Source organism: Tenrec ecaudatus, chromosome 5 (assembly GCF_050624435.1).
Source record: "Tenrec ecaudatus isolate mTenEca1 chromosome 5, mTenEca1.hap1, whole genome shotgun sequence".
NCBI lineage: Eukaryota > Metazoa > Chordata > Mammalia > Afrosoricida > Tenrecidae > Tenrec > Tenrec ecaudatus.
In genome coordinates, this window is record NC_134534.1 from 39,771,861 (window position 1) to 39,791,427 (window position 19,567).

The window sequence follows — 19,567 nt, forward strand, 5'->3', positions numbered from 1 at the left end:
GACCTTACAGTTAGCAGCGCAACGTGACGTCCACTACATTCCCAGGGCCCCCTCCCCGTCCCTGCTAAAGGATAAACGGACCTCAGCTAAGGTGGGGGACTCCTCTGCAGAAGCGGTTTTTGAGGTGTCCAAATGAGTCTCCTGCTGCACCCCTTTCCCCTTCTCCCCCTGCCGCCTTCCACTTCAGTGAGAGGCATTTGCAGACCATCCAAGTCCTCGCGGATGCATGCGGGCACCCGGGTGCAGGCTGTGCAGTCAGGTCCTCGAGTTGGTCTGTCGGGAGAGCGTGCTGGGCACCAAGGCCCGGAGGGCGGAGGATGCGCTGCGGATCCCGCGGCCCCGCAAGGCCGTAGATCTGCGGCTCCCCACTGCACCTGTCGCCGGTGGGGGCGGGAGCCAGGTGGCCTGGGCGCGCCCTCCCCGCGGGGACACGGAGCAGGAAGTGACTTAGGCGCGGGCCTGGGAGCGGCCTCGGCAGGACGCGTGTCCTCCCTCGGCGGAGCCTCGCGGTGCAGCAGGGTTGGGTGGCGGCCCCAGGCCCAGGGAGCGAGACCTAATGGCGGCGAGGGCGCCCCGGGCCTCCGGGGCCCCCGCCTGGGCCGCACTGGACGAGCTTTCCCGGAACTTCACCTACGGGGCGGCGGGCACCGGCAACGGCTCCCTGTCGGGCGACTGGTACCGCAGGAACCAGGTAAGGGCCGGCCGCCCCGCCAAGCCGGGCAGCAGGGCGGTGCCCGGGCGCGCTGGGCTCCGCGGCGGCCTGGCTGCCCACCGTCGGAACGGGTCGCCCAGTGCGAAGCTGATGTGGCTGTTTCTCACACCCCGGGTGCACTACCCGTGTGGCAGAGCGAGCGAGGGTACCCCAGACTGGCGTCGCCCTGACCCCGTGCCCTTCCTGGGACCCTGGCTGCCCGCGGTCCCGCCTCTCTCGGTCTGCGGCCGCCCTCTTCTCCGGGAAGGATTCTCGGGGGCGTGAGGGCGACATCTCCATCAGAGCCACCCCCAAGATCGTGCTGTCCGTTTCGTTTTAAGGGGACCCCTCGTTTTCCTAAGCACGGAAGTCACGCGGGGCACCCGGGGAGCGGCGCGGCGCGATGCTCTGCGCCGGTGCGTCCCTTCCCCGCGCCGCGCGAGCGCCGCCCTTCCCCTGCTCGGGTCGCCCCGCCTTTCTCACGGCCCTGGGGACGACGCTGTCCGCCTGAGCAAGGCCACCTCGCGCTGGAAGGAGACGCCTAACGGGATCGAAGGGGCTGGAGCGGCCGCCCTGGGTTTATGTGCGGCTTGGTTTCCTGATCGATCGACATCGGGGCCCTTCTTTCAGCCACACTGATATTCTTTCTCGTCGGGGGCGAGTGGGCGCAATGCGGTGACGCCCAGGCTTTCTCCTGTTTTCCTAACTGTGTTACAAGTGTGTTCTTGTTCCCTGAATCAATTCCTGGGGCTTTTTCTCCGCCCTCCCCCGCCCACCGCAATAGAATCCCAGAAGAATTGTTGCCATTGGTCGAGATCGGAATCTTTCAACCAATCCTCAAAACCCTGGGATCCTCCTGTGCTTGGGGAAGGTCTGGAGCGTTGGTTTAGAAAACGTGGGAAAGTTGTTTTGAAAACCGGAATGCCGAAGATGATTTACACCAAGGGGTTCCATGCTTAGCTTTCCACAGCGAGAGAAGTTAGCTTGCAGTCGGGTTTCTCTCCAAAGATAGGGGGATGGGGTGTAGGAACCGAGACCCTTAATCATGGGATGTAACCTCCTCCCCGCTTCCTTCCTCCACCCACAGGGAGCTGAAAGAAAGGATCACTTTTGGATTGGGGGCGGGGCTAGTGATTCATATTTGCTATTGCTGTTGAAGATGACACACACAGCCGAACATTCAACGTTAGAGAACCATTTCTGACGGGAAGTTCTTCCTGGCTGCGGGATCCCCGTAAACTCTGCTGATGGTAGGAAGCATTCCCAAGAAAAGCTAAAAAGTTCGTTTAGGGTTGGTCGTTGTGACCTGCTGGGGCATGTCAGAAGCAGGAGCGAGCATTGTGCTCCTGGGGAAATCTCTGTGGTCGCTCCTGTTGGTAAGCATTTCCTGGAATTCTTGGTTGTCTTAACTGACTAATCCCGGGATTGCAGATTGTCACGCGACAGAATGTGAGGCTAACAAACATTGTTGACAAGACTTAGCTTGCGCTGACAGCGTGGATTTGCACAGGTTGGCCAGGGTGTGACCTGCATATGCTAATTAGATGACTTGTCAGCCATCCAATTGACACTTTGAGGTACAAATGTATCAGCTTTCTCTAGAATGATCTTATACTATCTTTCTTTTTAAAAGAACAGTTTATTAGGAGCTCATACAACTCTTATCACAATCCATACATATCCATACATCAATTGTATAAAGCATATCCGTACATTCTTTGCCCTAATCATTTTCAAAGCATTTGCTCTCCACTTAAGCCCTTTGCATCAGGTCCTCTTTTTTCCCCCTCCCTCCCCACTTCTCCCTCCCTCATGAGCCCTTGATAATTTATAGATTATTATTTTGTCATATCTTGACCTTTCTGGCGTCTCCCTTTACCCCCTTCTCTGTTGTCCGTCCCCCAGGGAGGAGGTCACATGTAGATCCTTGTTATCAGAAGGGGATCTTATACTATCTTAAAGGATCATTGACCACGTTACAGGTTGATGGCATTGAACCTTTTCAGTCATTGTACTGTGTTTTAAGTAAAAGGAAATTAACATGTTCTGAGTGCCTCTGGGGTTGGCCAGGCCAGCAAACATAGAATGGAGTCCGGTTTTCCTTTCTACCACTTGTCTGTCAGTTTGTCCTGCTGTCTTTTTGTTGGCTACTGAATAAGGCAGACTGAAGAATCAGTGCGTTTGAATGATGCAGCTGGGGAAGGCTGCTGGAAGTCCCCTGAACTGCCACAGAGCAAACACCTCTGTGTTGAAAGGACCACCAGAACGCTCCTCAGAGGCAAGGATGGTGAGACTGCTTCTCAAGGACTTTGGATCTGCCTTCAGGAGAGACCGGGCCCTGGAGAAGGCTTGGTGAAGCAGAGAGGGAGTGAAAAAGAAAGCTGTCGAGGAGACGGCTCGACACCACAGCTGCACCAAAGGGCTCAAACAGGAGAACCGTTAAGGAGGACGGCACAGGACAGGGCCGTGTCTTGTTCTATTGTATGCCAGGATGCAATGACTCAGACACAACTGACAACAATGACAATATTTCTTTCCTCTTTTGACATGAACTGAAGATGGATGACGGGAAACGGTGAGGCTCCAGACAAAACACATTGTGAGGTATAAACTCACAACCCTGCCACTCAGAATCAGCCTGTGGCCTGGGACGTCAGGGTGTACTCGGGTGGGTGGCCTCATATTTGTCCATCTGTGTGATCACAGTTGAAATGTTTGCACCGTGTCTGTTTGCTGAAAACCCAGTTCGCTGTGGCTTCCAAAGGGATAACCATCAAATCTGATAAATTACCCTTCCTCGTAGGGAAACACAACTCTGCTAGACAGCCTCCGTGTAACTGATGAGTGTGCAGCAGGGCGTCCTTGAATCAACGCTGTCTTATTATTATTATTAAAAGATCATTTTATTGGGGGCTCTTACAACCCCTATTACAATCCACAAACCAATTGTATCAGACATATTTGTACATATATTTACTTTCTATTGAGCCCTTGGTATCAGCTCTTTTTTCCCTCCCTCCCCGTGACCCCTTGATAGATTCTAAATTATTATTATTTTCATAACTCACACCAACCACTGTCTGCCTTCCCCTATGGTTTCTGTTGTTCTTCCCCCAGGTGGGGGGTGTGTATGGTTGTGTCGATCATTGTGATCACTTTCCCCTTCCTTCGTTATCTCCCCTCCTTCCCCTACCCTCCTGGTATCGCTACTCCCATTCCTGTTGCTGGGTTCCTTGTGTCCTGACCTCTTATCTTACGCCTGGCTTCTGAAGGAGGAAAGCTCAGGGCGTGGAGGAAGTAGTCATTCAGCGGGGAGGCTCTAGGGGGAGCCAGTGAAGCAAGCTCCTTGACGCTTGCATATCATTCAGTGCTCTGAGGTACAGCCCTGTCTACGGGTTGGCCCAAACGGTTAAGCTTGATAGGCTGGCAGTTTGAACTGTTGTAGGGGAAACCAAACCAAACTCTGTGCCAGAGTCGATTCTGACTCAAAGCGACCCTATAGTCCAGGGTATAACTACCTGTGGATTTCCAAAACGCTCTCTGGGAGTAGAGAGCCTCCTCTCACTCCTGTGGGAGGGCTGGTGGTTTTGAACTAGTGGCCTTTCATTAGCAGCCCAACGTATAACCACGATGCCACCGGGGTGCCTAAAAATCCAGATATAGAGACTGCTTTCTTAAGTAGGACCAAAACAAACCCGAATCATCCGGATGAAGGAGGCAATCAGCCGCGGGCCGTAATGATATCCGGAAGGATTCTGAGCCAGGTGGCTACTTAAATAGGACACAGGATGCAAAGGACAGTATCACACAATCATGCCTGGTGGCAGATCAATCCATCAAAGTAACAGGTGAGACTACAGAAGCAGGTAAGGGACCACGAAGGTAGATTTGAAAGAATGTACACGATGGACGCAAGGCCCCCTGATGCCAAGTCTGGGTCTGACTCGCAGCCATGCAGTAGGGTCCCCATTTCCATCGAGAACTCACTCAGGCAAGTCCCTGAGAATGACACGGCCCCTCCAGGGCTGGCCAGGGGAGTCCGTGCAACATGGTGTGCACCTCACGGCTTGATGGTCAGAAAGAAGGCAATGGAGGCTGAATCCGCGTGGAGACTCAAAATGGATCGGGCTCCCACTGTCAACTGTAGCCTTCAGCAAACCCAGTGCTCAGAATTTAAGCCCAATACAGAACCTACCCAGAGGCCCCTGAGAAGACAGGCCTTGAGAGGTCAGCCTTTGAGAGGTCATAGTCTGGAAAACCCCGTCGCACGGTTTTACGCTTCACACACGGCAGCATCAGGAGTCAGAATTGACTTGACGGCAACTAACCGTTGTAGGATCCCTGGTGGTGTACCAGTGGTGTGTCGGGCTGCGATCCTCATGGTTGGCAGTTTGAAGCCACCAGCAGCTCCTCGGTAGAAAGACTGGGCTTTCTGCTCCCATGACAGTCACAGCCTCAGAAACCCCGACTCGATGGCAGTTAGTTGTTTGTTTGTTTGTTTGTTTGGGACAACGGCCACACAGATGTGCAGATACTACAGGTAGCATTCTGCAAGTGTCACTGGTGATCGGTCCCCACTTTTCAGTACAAATGGAAAATACTCTGAGGATGTCCATTGAGCCCCCTGGTACATAAAAAGCCCATGGAGATATTCAGTATAATCCACGATCTAAACCCTGCTTTCCAGGAATGGTATTAGGTGCTTGGGCAAAATGCACTGTGCAGGAAGTATGTGATGCGGTGTCATTTGCATGCTATAAAGTCCTGTGACAATCCAAAGCAAGGTTGAGTCTAGCCGCTGTACGGTGGGCCACCGGAAAGGTTGTGGGGAGGCAGTATTGGGGGTTCTTTAGGGATGGACACAATTTCATTGGTAGGTGTGCATAGGTGTAAGCATTAAAAAAAAAGTCGGAGAGGGGGAGAAAGTATTGAGACTAACGTGAATACAACATGTCTGGGCCCCAAAAGTTGTTCCCTTGGCCTGGGCAGGTGCTTTTCTGAACATTTTATTTTTAAATCATTTTATTGGGGTTCATACAGCTCTTATCTCCATCCATGTGTCAAGCTCATTTGTACATTTGTTGCCATCATCATTCTCAAAACATTTGCTTTCTACTTGAGCCCTTGGTATCAGCTCCTCATTTTCCCCCTCCCTCTCGCACCTTCCCTCCCTCACAAACCCTTGATAATTTACTTATTATTATTATTTCATGTCTTACACTGTCTGATGTCTCCCTTTACCCACTTTTCTGTTGTCCCTTCCCCAGAAAGGGGATTGTATGTAGGTCATTATTATTGGTTCCCCTTTCTCTCCCACCTTCCCCTTCCCCCTCTGGTATCGCTGCTCTCATTATTGACCCTGAGGGGTTTGTCTGTCCTGGATTCCCTGTGTTTCCAGCTCTGATCTGTATCATGATAGTGGAGGGGAGGAACATTAAAGAACTAGAGGAAAGTTGTATGTTTCATTGTTGTTATTCTGCACCCTGACTGGCTCGTCTCCTCCCTGAGACCCTTCTATAAGGGGATGTCCAGTTGCCTACAGATGGGCTTTGGGTCTCCACTCTACACTCCCCCTCATTCACAGTGATACGAGTTTTTGTTCTTTGATGCCTGCTACCTGATCCTCTGTGAACATTTTAGGACTGTGAACATTTAGTTCTGTTGTTTTTGTTAGGTGCCACTGAGCCATGCATAGCATGCCTCATAACCCTATGCCAAGAGATCAAACACTGCCCGCTTCGGCACCATCCCCACAATTGCTGCCAGGTTCAAGCCGATTGTTGTGCCGCTGTGTCGATCCACTTTGGCGAGGGCCTTCCTCTTTTCCACTGATGCTCTGCTTAGCCAAGCATGATGACCTTCTGCAGGGCCTGGGCCCTCCTGGTAACACTTCCATAGGACGGAGTCCATAAGACGGCGTCTTGCCCTCTTCATCTCTAGAGTGTAGTGAATCTCTTGGTTGCAATGGGGAAAGGAGAGTATAACGTTGAAGTGTAATTTGATGGTGTGGGGGGCAGGTTGCCTTGAAAGACTGATGAAGAGGTTTGGGCTACGCTTTGTAGACAGCAGGGAGCCACTGGAAGTATTTTGAGCAGGGAGTGAGAGAATCAATGCCAATGAAAGACATTCAAACTAGGATCAGCAGCATGCCTCAAACTGGCTGGTTGTAGACTAAATCCAACTCCTGGCTCCGTCTTGTTCGACCTGCAGAGAGGTTTCAAAATGTGCCGGCCTTTAAAAATCAGTAGACTCTGTTTTAAATGTCAAGTTTCCCTCTCCTCTCAGGAAATTAGCAGTTGTAGCAGCCGTGAGTCCTCACACTGAGTTGTAGCAACCCTGCCCACCTGGCTGGGTTAGACGGTTGGGAGCCGTCACTTAGCCTCTTCTCCATTTACTCTCAGCACTTAAATTTGCCAACACTGTTAGAAATGGTTTCCTTGTCTCTGCTGTTAGCTGCTTAGTGTGTGTAGCCAAATTCTTTAATTTCTCATGGCCTTGGTTTCTTTACTGGTAAAATTAGGGCTGAAATAGAGTAGTTTCCCAAAGTGGGCAATACCGCCCCCTGTTGGGGAGGTTGCTGGAATGATCCAGGGGACTGCAAAGACAGATACCTACACTTTATCCCAGGTTCTGGGATAGCGTATGAAAGCTTTTAATTGCCAGGGGGTCGTTAGATAATTTTTTTCCGTAAATGGAGCAGTAAGTTAAATAAACTAGGAACCTGCACCCTCGTGCAATCACTCATTGCCTGCATATCAGATTCATTCCAACCTGTGGGAATCCTATGTATCACGGAGCACAACTGCTGGTTAGGGCTTTCTTGGCTGTAAACGTGAATGGAAGCAGACTGCCAGATATTTCTGCCATAGAGCCCCTGGGTGGGTTTGAACCCCAACTTTTTCACCTCACAATAGATGGTGGAATGGACAAGGGACAGGCCAGGAAGAGAGTGGCCAGGAGAAGATGAACGTGAGGCCTATTGTGTCAGAGGTTTTCATTCATTGGTCCGTAACTTTATGCACATTGCTAAATATCTAGTCTCACAGAGACGTTGTCAAAAAGGCTTATTCTTCAGAGGGTGAAATGAGAATTCAGAGCTTTTGATGTCCCTGATTTGAACTTTGGATTTTCAATGGCTTGGATTTTTAAAGTCAACATATTTAAAGAGAAAGTGATCCAACTTGGCAGGGAAGAGGCGAAGTAACTGACATTTGTTATGCATTTACTATGTAACATGTAATAGCTATTATCTCATAGCTCTCTACACCATACCCCCACCCTACTCCCGTCCCCACCCCCACCCCACCCCACCCCTCACACGCCCCAACCATCTTGTAAGGTACATATTATCCTGACAAGGAAACGTGTGCTAAGTAACTTGTCCCAGGATTTTACAGCTAGTAGGTTTAACTGCAAAGCTACAGTGTTTTTATTCACTGCACCATAACTAAGGCTTGAAAAAGAGTGTGGGGTGAAGGCTGTGTGGAGGAAAGTGAACATGGCTTGCCTCCTGCACTGAAGAAAAATTGCATTCACCTTGATCTGCCCCTTTGTTGACTTGGCTTCGCTGCCATCCATCTTGCTCTGGCTGGGAGTCAAAGGAAGAAGCAGCCCAAAGCGAACCAAGAACCCCCAGAGGCATGGGCATGATGCTGAGGCCTTCCCATTGCCTACTTGAGGACTTAAAAAACCCAAAGCCTTGTTTCCTTCCATTCATTCTTACCGGTTGTTTTTTTCTGGCCTTTCTTACAGACACACCTTGCCATTTTCCCTTTATCAGATATTCCCAGAGATGGATGTACAGGAAAACCCACAAAAGCCAATGGGTAAGGCCTGTGTAAGGCCAGTCACAGAAGGAAAACACAAATGTTTTGTTGTTTGTTTGTTTTCCCACAAAAACAAGTGATGGAAAATCGGTGGGACTGCACCCTGTCAGCAGCAGAAAGCTTGTAAGACCCGGACAAACAAGACGGGCCCCTTCCATTCAGGCCCTCACAGGCCTCGCTGAGTAAGACGGCAAGAGGAAGAGGAGGGAGCAAGGGGGAGGGAGGAAACAAATAAGAGAAAGGTTTTTATTTGTCCTTCTTTCCAAACAACTGCAGCAGCGCTTTATTTAAACAAACAAACAAATGTCCCATGGTCCTATTGGAGCATAGGATCCCAAACTTATTTGACCGTTAAAAAAACAAAAACATAAAACTCAGAGCCCCCCTGGAAATGAAAAACCTTTGTGCTATATCCCATATCCAGGATAGGGGACAGGTATCTGCTTTTGCAATCTAGCCTGCCCCGCCCCACCCAGCGCTCCCCTCTCCACCCCACACACCAAGGGGATGGTATTGCTCCCTGAGGAAACCCCATAGAGGAACGGTTGTGATGCTCTTGTGAATGTGGCCGATTACAACCAGGTGTTCACATTTAAATCCACCTGAAACCCTCTGTGGGCTGGCTTCGTACTCAGTTATCATGACAGATGGCTCTGAAGCAGGCAGAGCAATCGAGGCTGCGGGAAGCCTTGAGGACATTCAGCTTTCCAGAGCCTGTTTCCGTCAACACCCACCTTTACAGCAAACACGTGGGGAAGAGGATGGCAGGGGAACGGAATTAAAAGGCAGATCAGGGTGAAAAAGACAACATTCAATTCAAGTGTTAACGAAGAAGACAACATTCAATTCTAGTGTTAACAGATACACCTCGGGAAGGAAGGAAGGAAGGAAGGAAGGAAGGAAGGAAGGAAGGAAGGAAGGAAGGAAGGAAGGAAAGAGTTTTAAGGTAAGCAAATGATTGCTACAACCACAAGCAGTGGCTGTGTGTGTGTGTGTGTGTGTGTGGTGGGGGGTGTGTGGAAGGGGAGCGGCTGTGCTTAGACAAGGCAAATGGAGGGCTTTGGGTCTGTGCTAAATTTCTGTTTCTGGATCCAGATGGTGGTTACAGGAGTGCTATCATTCATTCACTTAGACAGTTCTCTTGTGCCATTTTTTTCTATCTGTATTATATTCGACAAAGAACCGTGGTGACATAGTGGGGTTACCTGTTGGGCTGCTAATCGCCAGGTCAGCAGTTCGAAACCACCAACTACTCCAAGGGAGAAAAATGAGGCTTTCTACTTCTGTAAAGAGTTGATAGTCCTGTAAATCCACAGGGCAGTTCTACCCTGTCCTATAAAGTCGCTCTGAGTCCAGGTCAACTCAGTGCAGTGGGTCTTGGGCTTGGTTTCTGAGATGATGTGTTGCAATTTTAAGTAGTTTACAAAGGAACAAGTGCATTTGCTGTGGCCGCTCAAGCCACATGATTCACCCGAGAGTTCATTCTGTTTGCTTCTGTGCGTGATTTCCCAGGTTTCTTTAAAAATGTGTCAGTGGTTATGCAAGTGGGCATTTGAGAGCCTCTGATAGAAAGAATGTGTCTCCAAGACTGTCTTTTCATTTTAGAAAGGGAAGTCTTAAAAATGCATCCTCTTCACTAGCCGTGTAGGCAAGTTTCTTCATTTCTGGAAGACCTGGCTTCTATTGAAAGAAACTAATAATACCTTACAGGACTGTTATGTAAAGAAAATTAGAGAATGTGTGTCAAATGCTTAGCAACATGCCAGACACTAGAAAGTGCACAGTAAAAACTGATTATTACTGATGGTATGAGTTCTTGGGCTGTGCCAATCATTAAGAAGCTCAGCTGCTAACCAAAAGATTCATGGTTGAGTCTACCCAGAGTTCCTCAGAAACAAGGCCCGATGTTCTGCTTCTGGAAAAAAATCAGCCATTGAAAACCGTATGGAGCCCAGATCCACACCGACAAGCGGGTTTGGAATCAACTCCACGGAAACTTGGAGATTGTCAACAGTCTTACAATCAAGCTGTCTTCCTGGGGGAGAGTGTGGGGGGGAGAGAGAGAAGAAATACACAGACGAGGGGGCTGCAAAAAGTTTGTGGGGAAATGGAACCAAAGACGATGTAAATTTCCCACAAACTTTTTGAAGCCCCTTGTGTGTATACATCAATAAATAATTAGGGAATTAACTCACTAGAGCTGGGAATAAAAGAAACCATATCAGTGTAAGTAGTCTTCTTTCCTTTCATCTGTGACTACTGGCTTCGTTATCTCGGATGTCTGCCTCATTCCATCTGATGGCTTCCTCTCTTCACTCTCTGGGCTTTTACATCCCAGAATACTTCAGAATTAGAGTATTGCGTCATGGGAATAGTTGGCATTTTAGTGTGCTAAGGCAAAGATTCTTCCCACGTTCTCCCACCTATTTCCAGACCTCTGGTCACAGTGGACAGGGTATTTGTGATTTGGTGTCAGTGGTGGGATCGGATCTCTAGAACATCACCTTTGATTTGCCTAACCAGCAGGACCAGTATCTCAAGGCTAGGTGTGCTCATTCAATGTCAACATAAGACTGGTGCCATTGCTTGAACTTATTGTGCTTTCCTGAAGAACCAGTACTCTTCTGTTCAACTGGCACCGTTCATAACCTACCCTTAGACGTCTCATAAAGTCAAAGCTCACCACCCATCCTGTCATGGTCCACCAGGGCGTCCTAATTGTTGGGGGCTGGCAGATAACACACGATTTCACCCTTCATGGAGGAAGCCTTGGGCAGCACAAACAGTTGAATGACTAACTAAGAAGTTGGCGATTGAAATTTACCCAGAGATGCCTTAGAAGAAAAGCGTAGCACTCTACTTCCAAAGGTCGGCAGGCCTGCTCTGCACACCTGGGCCTTCAATCAGCTGAAACCTACTCTATAGCAATTGGTTTGGTTTTTGGTTTCCCCTTTTTGCTCTCAGCATGTCCTCAACCTGTTCATTTCTCTCACCATGCTACTTGCCCAGCCTTGGTCACTTTTTGAATGTCTCTTGCCACCTTTGTCCTAAGTTAGGAAATGCCAGATAAGCCCTCAAATAAATAAAAACTCCCAAACTTACTGCCATTGAGTCAATCTGACCCAGAGCAAGCCTACGGGATAGGTTAGAACTGCCCCTGTGCATTTTTGAGACTATAATTCTTCATAGGAGTAGAATGCTTCGTCATTCTCCCAAGGAGCTGTTGGCAGTTTTGAACTACTGACCTTGCAGTTAGCAGCCCCATGCATAACCACAGCTATGGTCTCCTCCAACAAACAAAGACTAACATAAATTTAGTCATGAGCTCCACACTTCACTGAATCTTGTTTATGCCCGTTTTTGACTTCTGCAAAGATCTACACAATATGACTTTACAAAGGCCTATGGAATATAGGAATGGCTTGCTTCCTGTCCACAGACTTCCGCATTCATTTCCTATGTCACCAGTTCTCACTTCCTGCTCCTCTCAAGATGTTTGATTGTCCCACCCTTGGTTCCCTGGCCTGATTTCTGTAACTTGGTCTAGGAGTCTGTCTCGGCCCTGGCTTTTAAGCGTGGTTTCCCTCCCAAGGATGCTTTGCTAGTTAAGGGACTTTAGATAGCAAGTTACAGAAAACCTCACTTCAAGCGGCTTCAACAATAAAATAAATGAATTCGGTTAGGTGACATAAGATTCCGAGGCAGTCTGGATTCAGGCAAGCCTTCATCCAGGAACGCTTAACTCTCGAGGGAGGACTCCGTTTCTCAGTCTCACTTTTACCTTTTGCTCCTCAGGGTTGCTGGCTGCACTCTTAAGCAGGTCATCGCAAACCACCAGCTGCTCTGCCAGAGAAAGATGAGACTTTCCACTCTCGTTAAAAAATGACAGTCTTGGAAAGCCATAGGGCCAGTTCTACCCTGACCTAAACATCACAATGAATCGGCTCAGTGGCAGTGAGTCCAAAGGGTCATAGATCGACTTTAGTTGGGCTGGACCACAAGTCCTGTAATAAAGACAAGAATGGACACTGGTGGCACAGTCGGAGAATGCTCATCTCCCATTGTTCTACCAGCTTCATTTTTTTATTCCAGGACAATGGACTTCCTACACAACCACCACCTCTCAGTCAGTGGCGGGATGCACGTGGCTGATGTACTCTGCTGTCCTCATGAGAGGGAGATTTGGGGAAAGAAAAAAGGAGAGAAGGGTTTAGAAATACTTGAAAAACAGCAGTGGAGGGAGTGTGTTGATGCCAATCTTTCTTGTATTATATGATGTTATGTGTTGGGTTACGAATCACAAGGTCAGCAGTTCAAAACTACCAGCTGCTCCTTGAGAAGCAGACGAGGCTTTCTACGCCCTTAAAGATTTGCAGTTTAGAAAACCAGAGGGGTCAGTTCTACTCTAGCCTATAGGGTCGTTAGGAGTCAGAATCGACTCCATGGCAGTGAGTTTGTTGTTTTGTTTCAGACATGTTAAGCTCATGGGATGAACATGGTAGTTATGTGATTCAAAGTCGGACAACAGAAGAGGGAATATGAGACTATGCCTTTGGATATGGCTGCCTGTGCCACACCAGATGGACAAGGTATATCCAGAGCAGCTGCCGTAGTCATAAAGTGAAGAAGAGTCATGAGTTACATGAGCAACTCCCGATAGTCTTTTCAGCCTCGCTTGCAGACTCAAATAACAAGCACCGCCAAAGAGTTCTCGCGGGTCCTTTGTGGGTTGACCGTGAGCTGTGTGGAAACCTGGCTACTAGACCAGTGGGCAGTGAGAATTTTGCCAGAAAAAGGAGACTTGGGATAAGGGGGATTAGCATGAGTGTGATGACTCACCCTTTAGAGGTTGTGAAGACTTCAAAGCACGTTGTCAAAGGAGCGTTGCAAGCTTGAACTTGATGCCTACCTGGATCTCAGAAAGGCCTGGTCAGGTGGGTGGCAAGTCAGTCGGTGACAATGCTGTGATCCCTTCCCCATGTGGAGGCAAAAACTCATCCAATGTCTGGGGCTTAGCAGAGACGATAGGGCTCATTCTCCAAGAGGAAGGAACTGGCAAGATAGGAGTAGGCCTTCTTCCTAACAGGGGCATGCACCCCAGAAACCAAAGCGGGTGTGGGGGAGAAGCTGTAGCTGTGTCAGTACCAGCCTACAGGGCTGCTGCTTTGGAAACAACAGATTACAGATTAGGAAAGATGATGATTCTAAATATGTTCTTGCAAACCAGGAAAGCTCTAGGCCCTCGATCGATGTAGATGCAAATGATACCACGCTCCCTCTGTCTGTCCTTGTTTCCTGTTCCCTTTTTTAATTCCTGTGCTATGGAGTTAACTTGTTTGCTAATAGAACCAAGTTGAAGAACTCCTGAGCTGGGGGACTTTGGGGGGACAATTGTTGCTCTCTTGTTAACCAAGTGTTTTAAAAAATAAACCTAAAGGAATGTGTTATCCGACATATTACTTTTCCCATAATTTTTTTCCTGCTGAAACTGAAATTTTTCAAGAGCCAAAAACATCTGAGGCTCTTAGTAAAACTAAGGCTTATCCTTCCTGGAGTTCAGGTTTTGTTTTTCTTAAAAAAATAATAATGAGTGTACAATTATGTAAGTAAATATGTTCCCAGTAAAAGACAAAAATGTAATAGTTCTTCGTAGTATGGGGAGGCAATAGGTTGTGCCTTTCTGCCTAGGTTTTAAGGTTGATTAAAAACTGGCAGGGAACAGTTTGTCAAATAGCAATGGCGTACTGTGTTATGTAACCTTGACCTTTTCTGTTGGCTTTTAAAGCACCAGATTTGGATACAATGTCATGAGGCTTTCTCGGGATAGGAAAGCAATAAATTTATCACATCTAGTAACCAAGATAGCCCACTTAAAAATCTGTCCCTGTCTAAAATGTTCTCTTTCTTCTTCCTCACATATAGGCGTATCATTTTAGCTTGAGTTGGTTAGTGTTCTAGACAACTCAGTTACCTGCAAGAAAGAGCGAAGGGAGATGGATACTAAGAATAGTCCAAATTACCCAGTAATGTGAAAAAGAAAACAACAAGCCAAACTCACTGCCATCGAGTCAATGCGACCCTATAGGACAGGGTAGAACTGCCCATGTGGGTTTCTGACCCTGTAACTGTTGACAGGAGTGGAAAGCCCAGTCTTTCTCAAGGAGCAGCTGGTGGTTTCAAACTACAGACCTGGCTGATTGCAGCCCCACGCATAGCCACTGTGTTCCCAGAGCTCCAGAGTCATCTCAAAGCATTGCTCTATTCCGTGCTGTCTCTAAGGTTTGCCGTCATAAATATCGGCTTCTCCATGTGCCAATGCCCCTTACTTCCTCTTTGAACTTCCAAAATCATTTCCTGATGGTTCTTCCTCCTCCCTGGTGTTCCTCTCTGCCAGTTCCCCCTCCACACTGCAGCCACGACGAGTCGTCTAACGCCGATTCTCATCACCAGGGGCACGGTGCTCAGAGTCCTGCCTCTCCAGCACAGCTGTACTCCACTTCTCTGCTTCGAGGTCCTTCGGGCACCCTGTCGGCTGCTCCTCTGTGCCGCTGCACTGAGAGCTCCTGCGCTGGATTTGTCAGGATGCACTGGTCCTGGTGACCTATCACCCTATAAAAGCTTCCTTAACTCTTTGCTCTAGACTGAATAACGGTCCCCTAAGAGATTGCCTCAGCGTAATCCCTGGGACCTGTAACTGTTATCTCAGATAGCAAAAGTGAATTTGTAGATGAGATTGCACAATTTGAGATTAGAAGATTATTCTGGAGTGGTTGCTGCTGCAGTTGTTGCTGTTAGATGCTCTAGAGCTGGCTTCGACTCACTGGCAATGTAGACTAGGGCACAGCAGTACCCAGTCCTCTGCCAGCCTCAGGATTATTGCTGGGCTTGAGTCCACTGTTGTGGCCACTGTGTCAGTCCATCTCATCCAGAGCCTTCCTCTTTTTTGCTGGTCCTCTACTTTCCCTAGAGGGACCCTAAATATGCATCCTGAGAAGAGGGAGCCAGAGGGAAATTTCATACAGAAGAGGAGGAGACAACGTGAATACGGAGATCGGAGGATGTAGCCACAAGTCAAGGCATGCCAGCAGCCACCCGAAATTGGAAAAGGCAAAGAATTCTCCCCTAGACTCTATGACCCTGTGACCTTGCCAACACCTTGATGCCAGTCAGTCCAGTGATAGTGACTTGGGACTTGGGAGCTCCAGAATAAATTCTCTTGTTTCAAATGGCCATGTGAGCATCCATAGGAAACTAACACCCTCCTGTGTCAGTCTGGGAAGACTACAGAAACAAATCCACAGAAACTCACATGTATCTAAGAGAGAGTAGTATATAAAGGGTAAGTGTACATTCAGAAAGTATCCCAACCCAATGCTGTCCAAGCCCATAAGTCCAACATTAGCCCATATATCTGACACCGATCTACAAAGTCCTCCTCAATCTCACAAAACACATGCAAGGATGCCAACTGCAGAAGGAAAGCAGAATCAGTGAGTGTGTAAGCATCTCAGCACTAGCAGGGGTCTCCACACGGCTGCCCCAGCATCCAGGGCTGCATCAGGGTAGGTCCGTGAGGTAGTTGGTTTATTGTGCCAACCTAGCCAATAAACACATATGGGGTTAATTGAAGGACGGAGGGATAAATGGCTCAGTGAGCCTCACCTTTCTAGATCTCGGGTCTCTTGCTTTGTGATGGTCGGACGAGGATGCAGCTGCCTTAGCCAAATCCCTGCTTCAGCTGGCAAGGCTCACTTTCTGCAAGACATCCCCGAGGAAGCCACATGTACCTACCCCGATGTAGCCCTGGGTGCTGGAGCAGCCGTATGGAGACCCCTACCAGTGCTGAGATGTTTACATGTTCACTGATTCGGCTTTCCTCCTGCAGTTGGCATCATTGCGTCTGTTTTGTGAGATGGAGGAGGACTTTGTAGATTGGTGTTGGACATATGGGTTAATGTTGGACCTGTGGGCTTGGGCAGCACTGGGTTGGGATGTTTTCTTGATGCGCACTTAACCTTTATATAAAACTCTCTCTCATACATGAGTTTCTGTGGATTTGTTTCTCTAAAGTACTCAGACTAAGACAGTCCATGTGACTTCTCCTCAGGGATGTCTCTCAGGAAGTGAGCCTTGACAGCTGAAGCAGGGAACTGACTAAGGCAGCTGCACTCTAGTCTGATCATCAGAGATCAAGAGACCTGAGAACCAGGAAGGCAAGGTTCACCGAGCCATATACCTCTCCAACTTTCAATTAATCCCACATGTGTTTATTGGCCCGGTTGGTAAATATACCTTCACTATCTGGACTCCCCTGTGCTGGTAAATGCTCACCCTTTCCTTCCTGGACTCGTCGATTCTGTAGCGCATGCCTCTGTTGCACTTTTCACAGGCTGTGCTCTGCTTATCATTGGTTGCTTTCTCGACTTCTTGAAGGCACTACACATCTCCCATGCCTGACTTGGCCATCAGTTTTGCATGATGCACGCCACCTAAATGAGTGCCATCTAAGCTGGGCTTCCTCATGCTGTCCAGCTCTCATGTGGCCTTCCTCTTCCATCCCATGGCTTTTTCCTGCATGGTGTGTGTCTTTATCAAGTTGTGCAATGGTTTTATTTCTCCCCTTATTATCTTTCCTTGGCTCAGCTAGCTTCCTTTTTATTTCTTGTTTCTAATTCCTTTCCCCCCCTTCTTTTATGTCATCTCCTCTTCTATCTCTATTTCCTAACGAATCCTGTTTGCTTTTATTCATTGGGCTGCAGAGTAGTAGTTTGTTTTTGGATCTCTTGATCTGAAAAGTCATAAGTCTATAAAAATAGAGGAGTGGTAAAATAAACATCCACATGTCCTTCACCCATAGATTCACCAGTGCAGAACATTTTGAAACATTCATTCTCTCTGTCTCTTGGTCACTCTCTCCGTCTCCATCCCTCTTCTTCCCTCTTGCTCTCTCCCCCCTCTCAACATATATTTTTTATTTTCACATTCCCCTGGCTCCTCCTGACTCTCCTGGATGCTGGCCATGTGCTCACCTATTTAGAATGAGCAAATCCGCAACCACCCCAGCACCTTTGCAAAGGTTTACTGAGAGATGGGGGTGAACTGAGCCTCATTGTTCAGGCCCTTGAGGTCATTATGAGTGGTTAGTTGCCCTAAATCACTCAACCCATCGTGTTACTGGTATAGAAGCTCGAGCCTTAGTTTCCAGATCAGGCAGGTCTTACTGCCTGGGACAGATGACAGCAGTCTTCTGCGTGCAAGCTCACCGTGACTGTTAACACCAACGCTGAGTCTGGGTTCTTGAGCCATGTACTAGCTCCAGTGGGGTTTGCCTCTGCATTTATGTTTGACTGCACAACCAGGACTCATGGTTGGGTTCAGAGTGAGGGCTAGGATAGGCTATTACCAGTTCTACATGCCCTCTATTATCACAGTGTCTTCAGCAAGTCACACTGCTTACCCCTGGGGGTCAGGTTAATAATTTCATGTGAAATATCTAAAGCACATCCTGGCTGAGGGGGTGGGTGTATGTCCAAAACTCTGGAGAGAAGATTATTCCAAATAAAACATCCATTAAGCTTATCAGTGCTGATATTTTGAAACTCGTTCTTGATCCATTGTGTGCTGTGGCCGCCACCACTTATTTGCCAAAACTGCCTGGGAAGCCAGAAATTAAGCTGCAGTGGGGACAATGGTGATTGTACAGAAAATTAAGGCATCGCTCTGTGTTTCCTGCCTAGATGATTAGCTATAATATTAGGATAGGGGGCAATCTTTTGCATAACCATTGTCTTTATTTGATTTGACATGGACTAGCCAGGAGATTACCCATTATGATCTGTAAACAAAGAGTGACTCAGGCAATGCCTTGGACCAAACCTCAGCCACTGTCTAGCTGCATGTCATTACACAAGGCATTTTCCTTCCTGGGCAGCTAGGAGGGGCCAGAGAAATAGACAAAAGGTGTGCTAAGCCGCCACTAATTCTACAATGCTAGGAAATAACTTGCTAAGCAAAATAATGATGTAAATTGACTCTCAAACTTTCATGGCCATCAAATTGATTCTGATTGGAGGCGCTCTGGTGGCATCTAAACTCAATGCCATTGAGTTGGTTTTGAATCACAGTAACTCTGTAGGACAGGATAGAACTTTCCCAGAATTTAACTCTTTCTTCAAAAGTAAGTATCTTTATGTTTGCCATTTGGTCCTTGTTTTTTTTTAATTGTTTTATTAGGGGCTCATACAACTCTAATCACAATCCATACACACATCAATTGTGTAAAGCACATCTGTACATTCCTTGCCCCAGACTTTAACTCTTTCCTGGAGAAGAAAGCCTCCTTTTTCTTCCTCAGAATGGTTGGTGGTTTCAAACGGCTAGCCTTGGAGTCAACAGCCCAATGTATAGCCAACTACCCCACCACACTCACTCTCTCATTGCCATTGAGTCGATGCTGACGCAGAGCGACCCTCTAGAACAGGGTAGAACTACCCCTGTGGGTTTCTGAGACTGTAACTCCTTCCAGGAGTAGAAAACTCTATCTTTATCCCTCAGAGTGGCTGGTGGTTTTGAACTGTTGACCTTGTGTTCATAGCCCAACTTGTAACCACTTGTGGGTTAATCATAAACCACCTCTCAAACAGCTCACTGCCATCAAGTCGATACCAACTCATAGTAATGCTATAGGAAAGGGTGGAACTGCCCTGTGAGTTTTCAAAACTGTAACTCTTTATGGGACAAGAAAGCCCCGTCTTTCTCCCTTGGAGTTGCTGATGGTCTCCAACTCTTGACCTTTCAGATCACAGCCCAATGCATAACCACTATGCCACCAGGGCACCTAGAAACCACCAGTGGGTTTCAAATTGGGCTGCTAATCACAAAGTTGGCCGTTCAAACCCACCAGTCACTTCTCAGGAGAAACACGAGGCTTTCTACTCCCATGAAGAGGGTTTCCAACTGGGAAGCCCACAGGGCAGTTCTACCCTGTCCTTCAGGGTGGCTACAATGATTGATGAAAATTAGCCACATGTATTACCCAAATGTGCTCACC

The 19,567-nt window shown here is 48.0% G+C and overlaps 1 protein-coding gene across 1 annotated transcript in view; it reads left to right on the forward strand.

Moving 5' to 3' along the window:
• The first annotated feature begins 428 nt into the window (after window positions 1-428).
• Window positions 429-19,567, forward strand: part of NIPAL2 (NIPA like domain containing 2) — a 104,544-nt gene continuing 85,405 nt past the window's right edge. Inside the window, exon 1 of the mRNA XM_075549448.1 lies at window positions 429-691. Coding sequence (XP_075405563.1) covers window positions 557-691 — 135 coding nt within the window. The 5' untranslated portion in view covers window positions 429-556. The remainder of the gene's footprint in view (window positions 692-19,567) is intronic.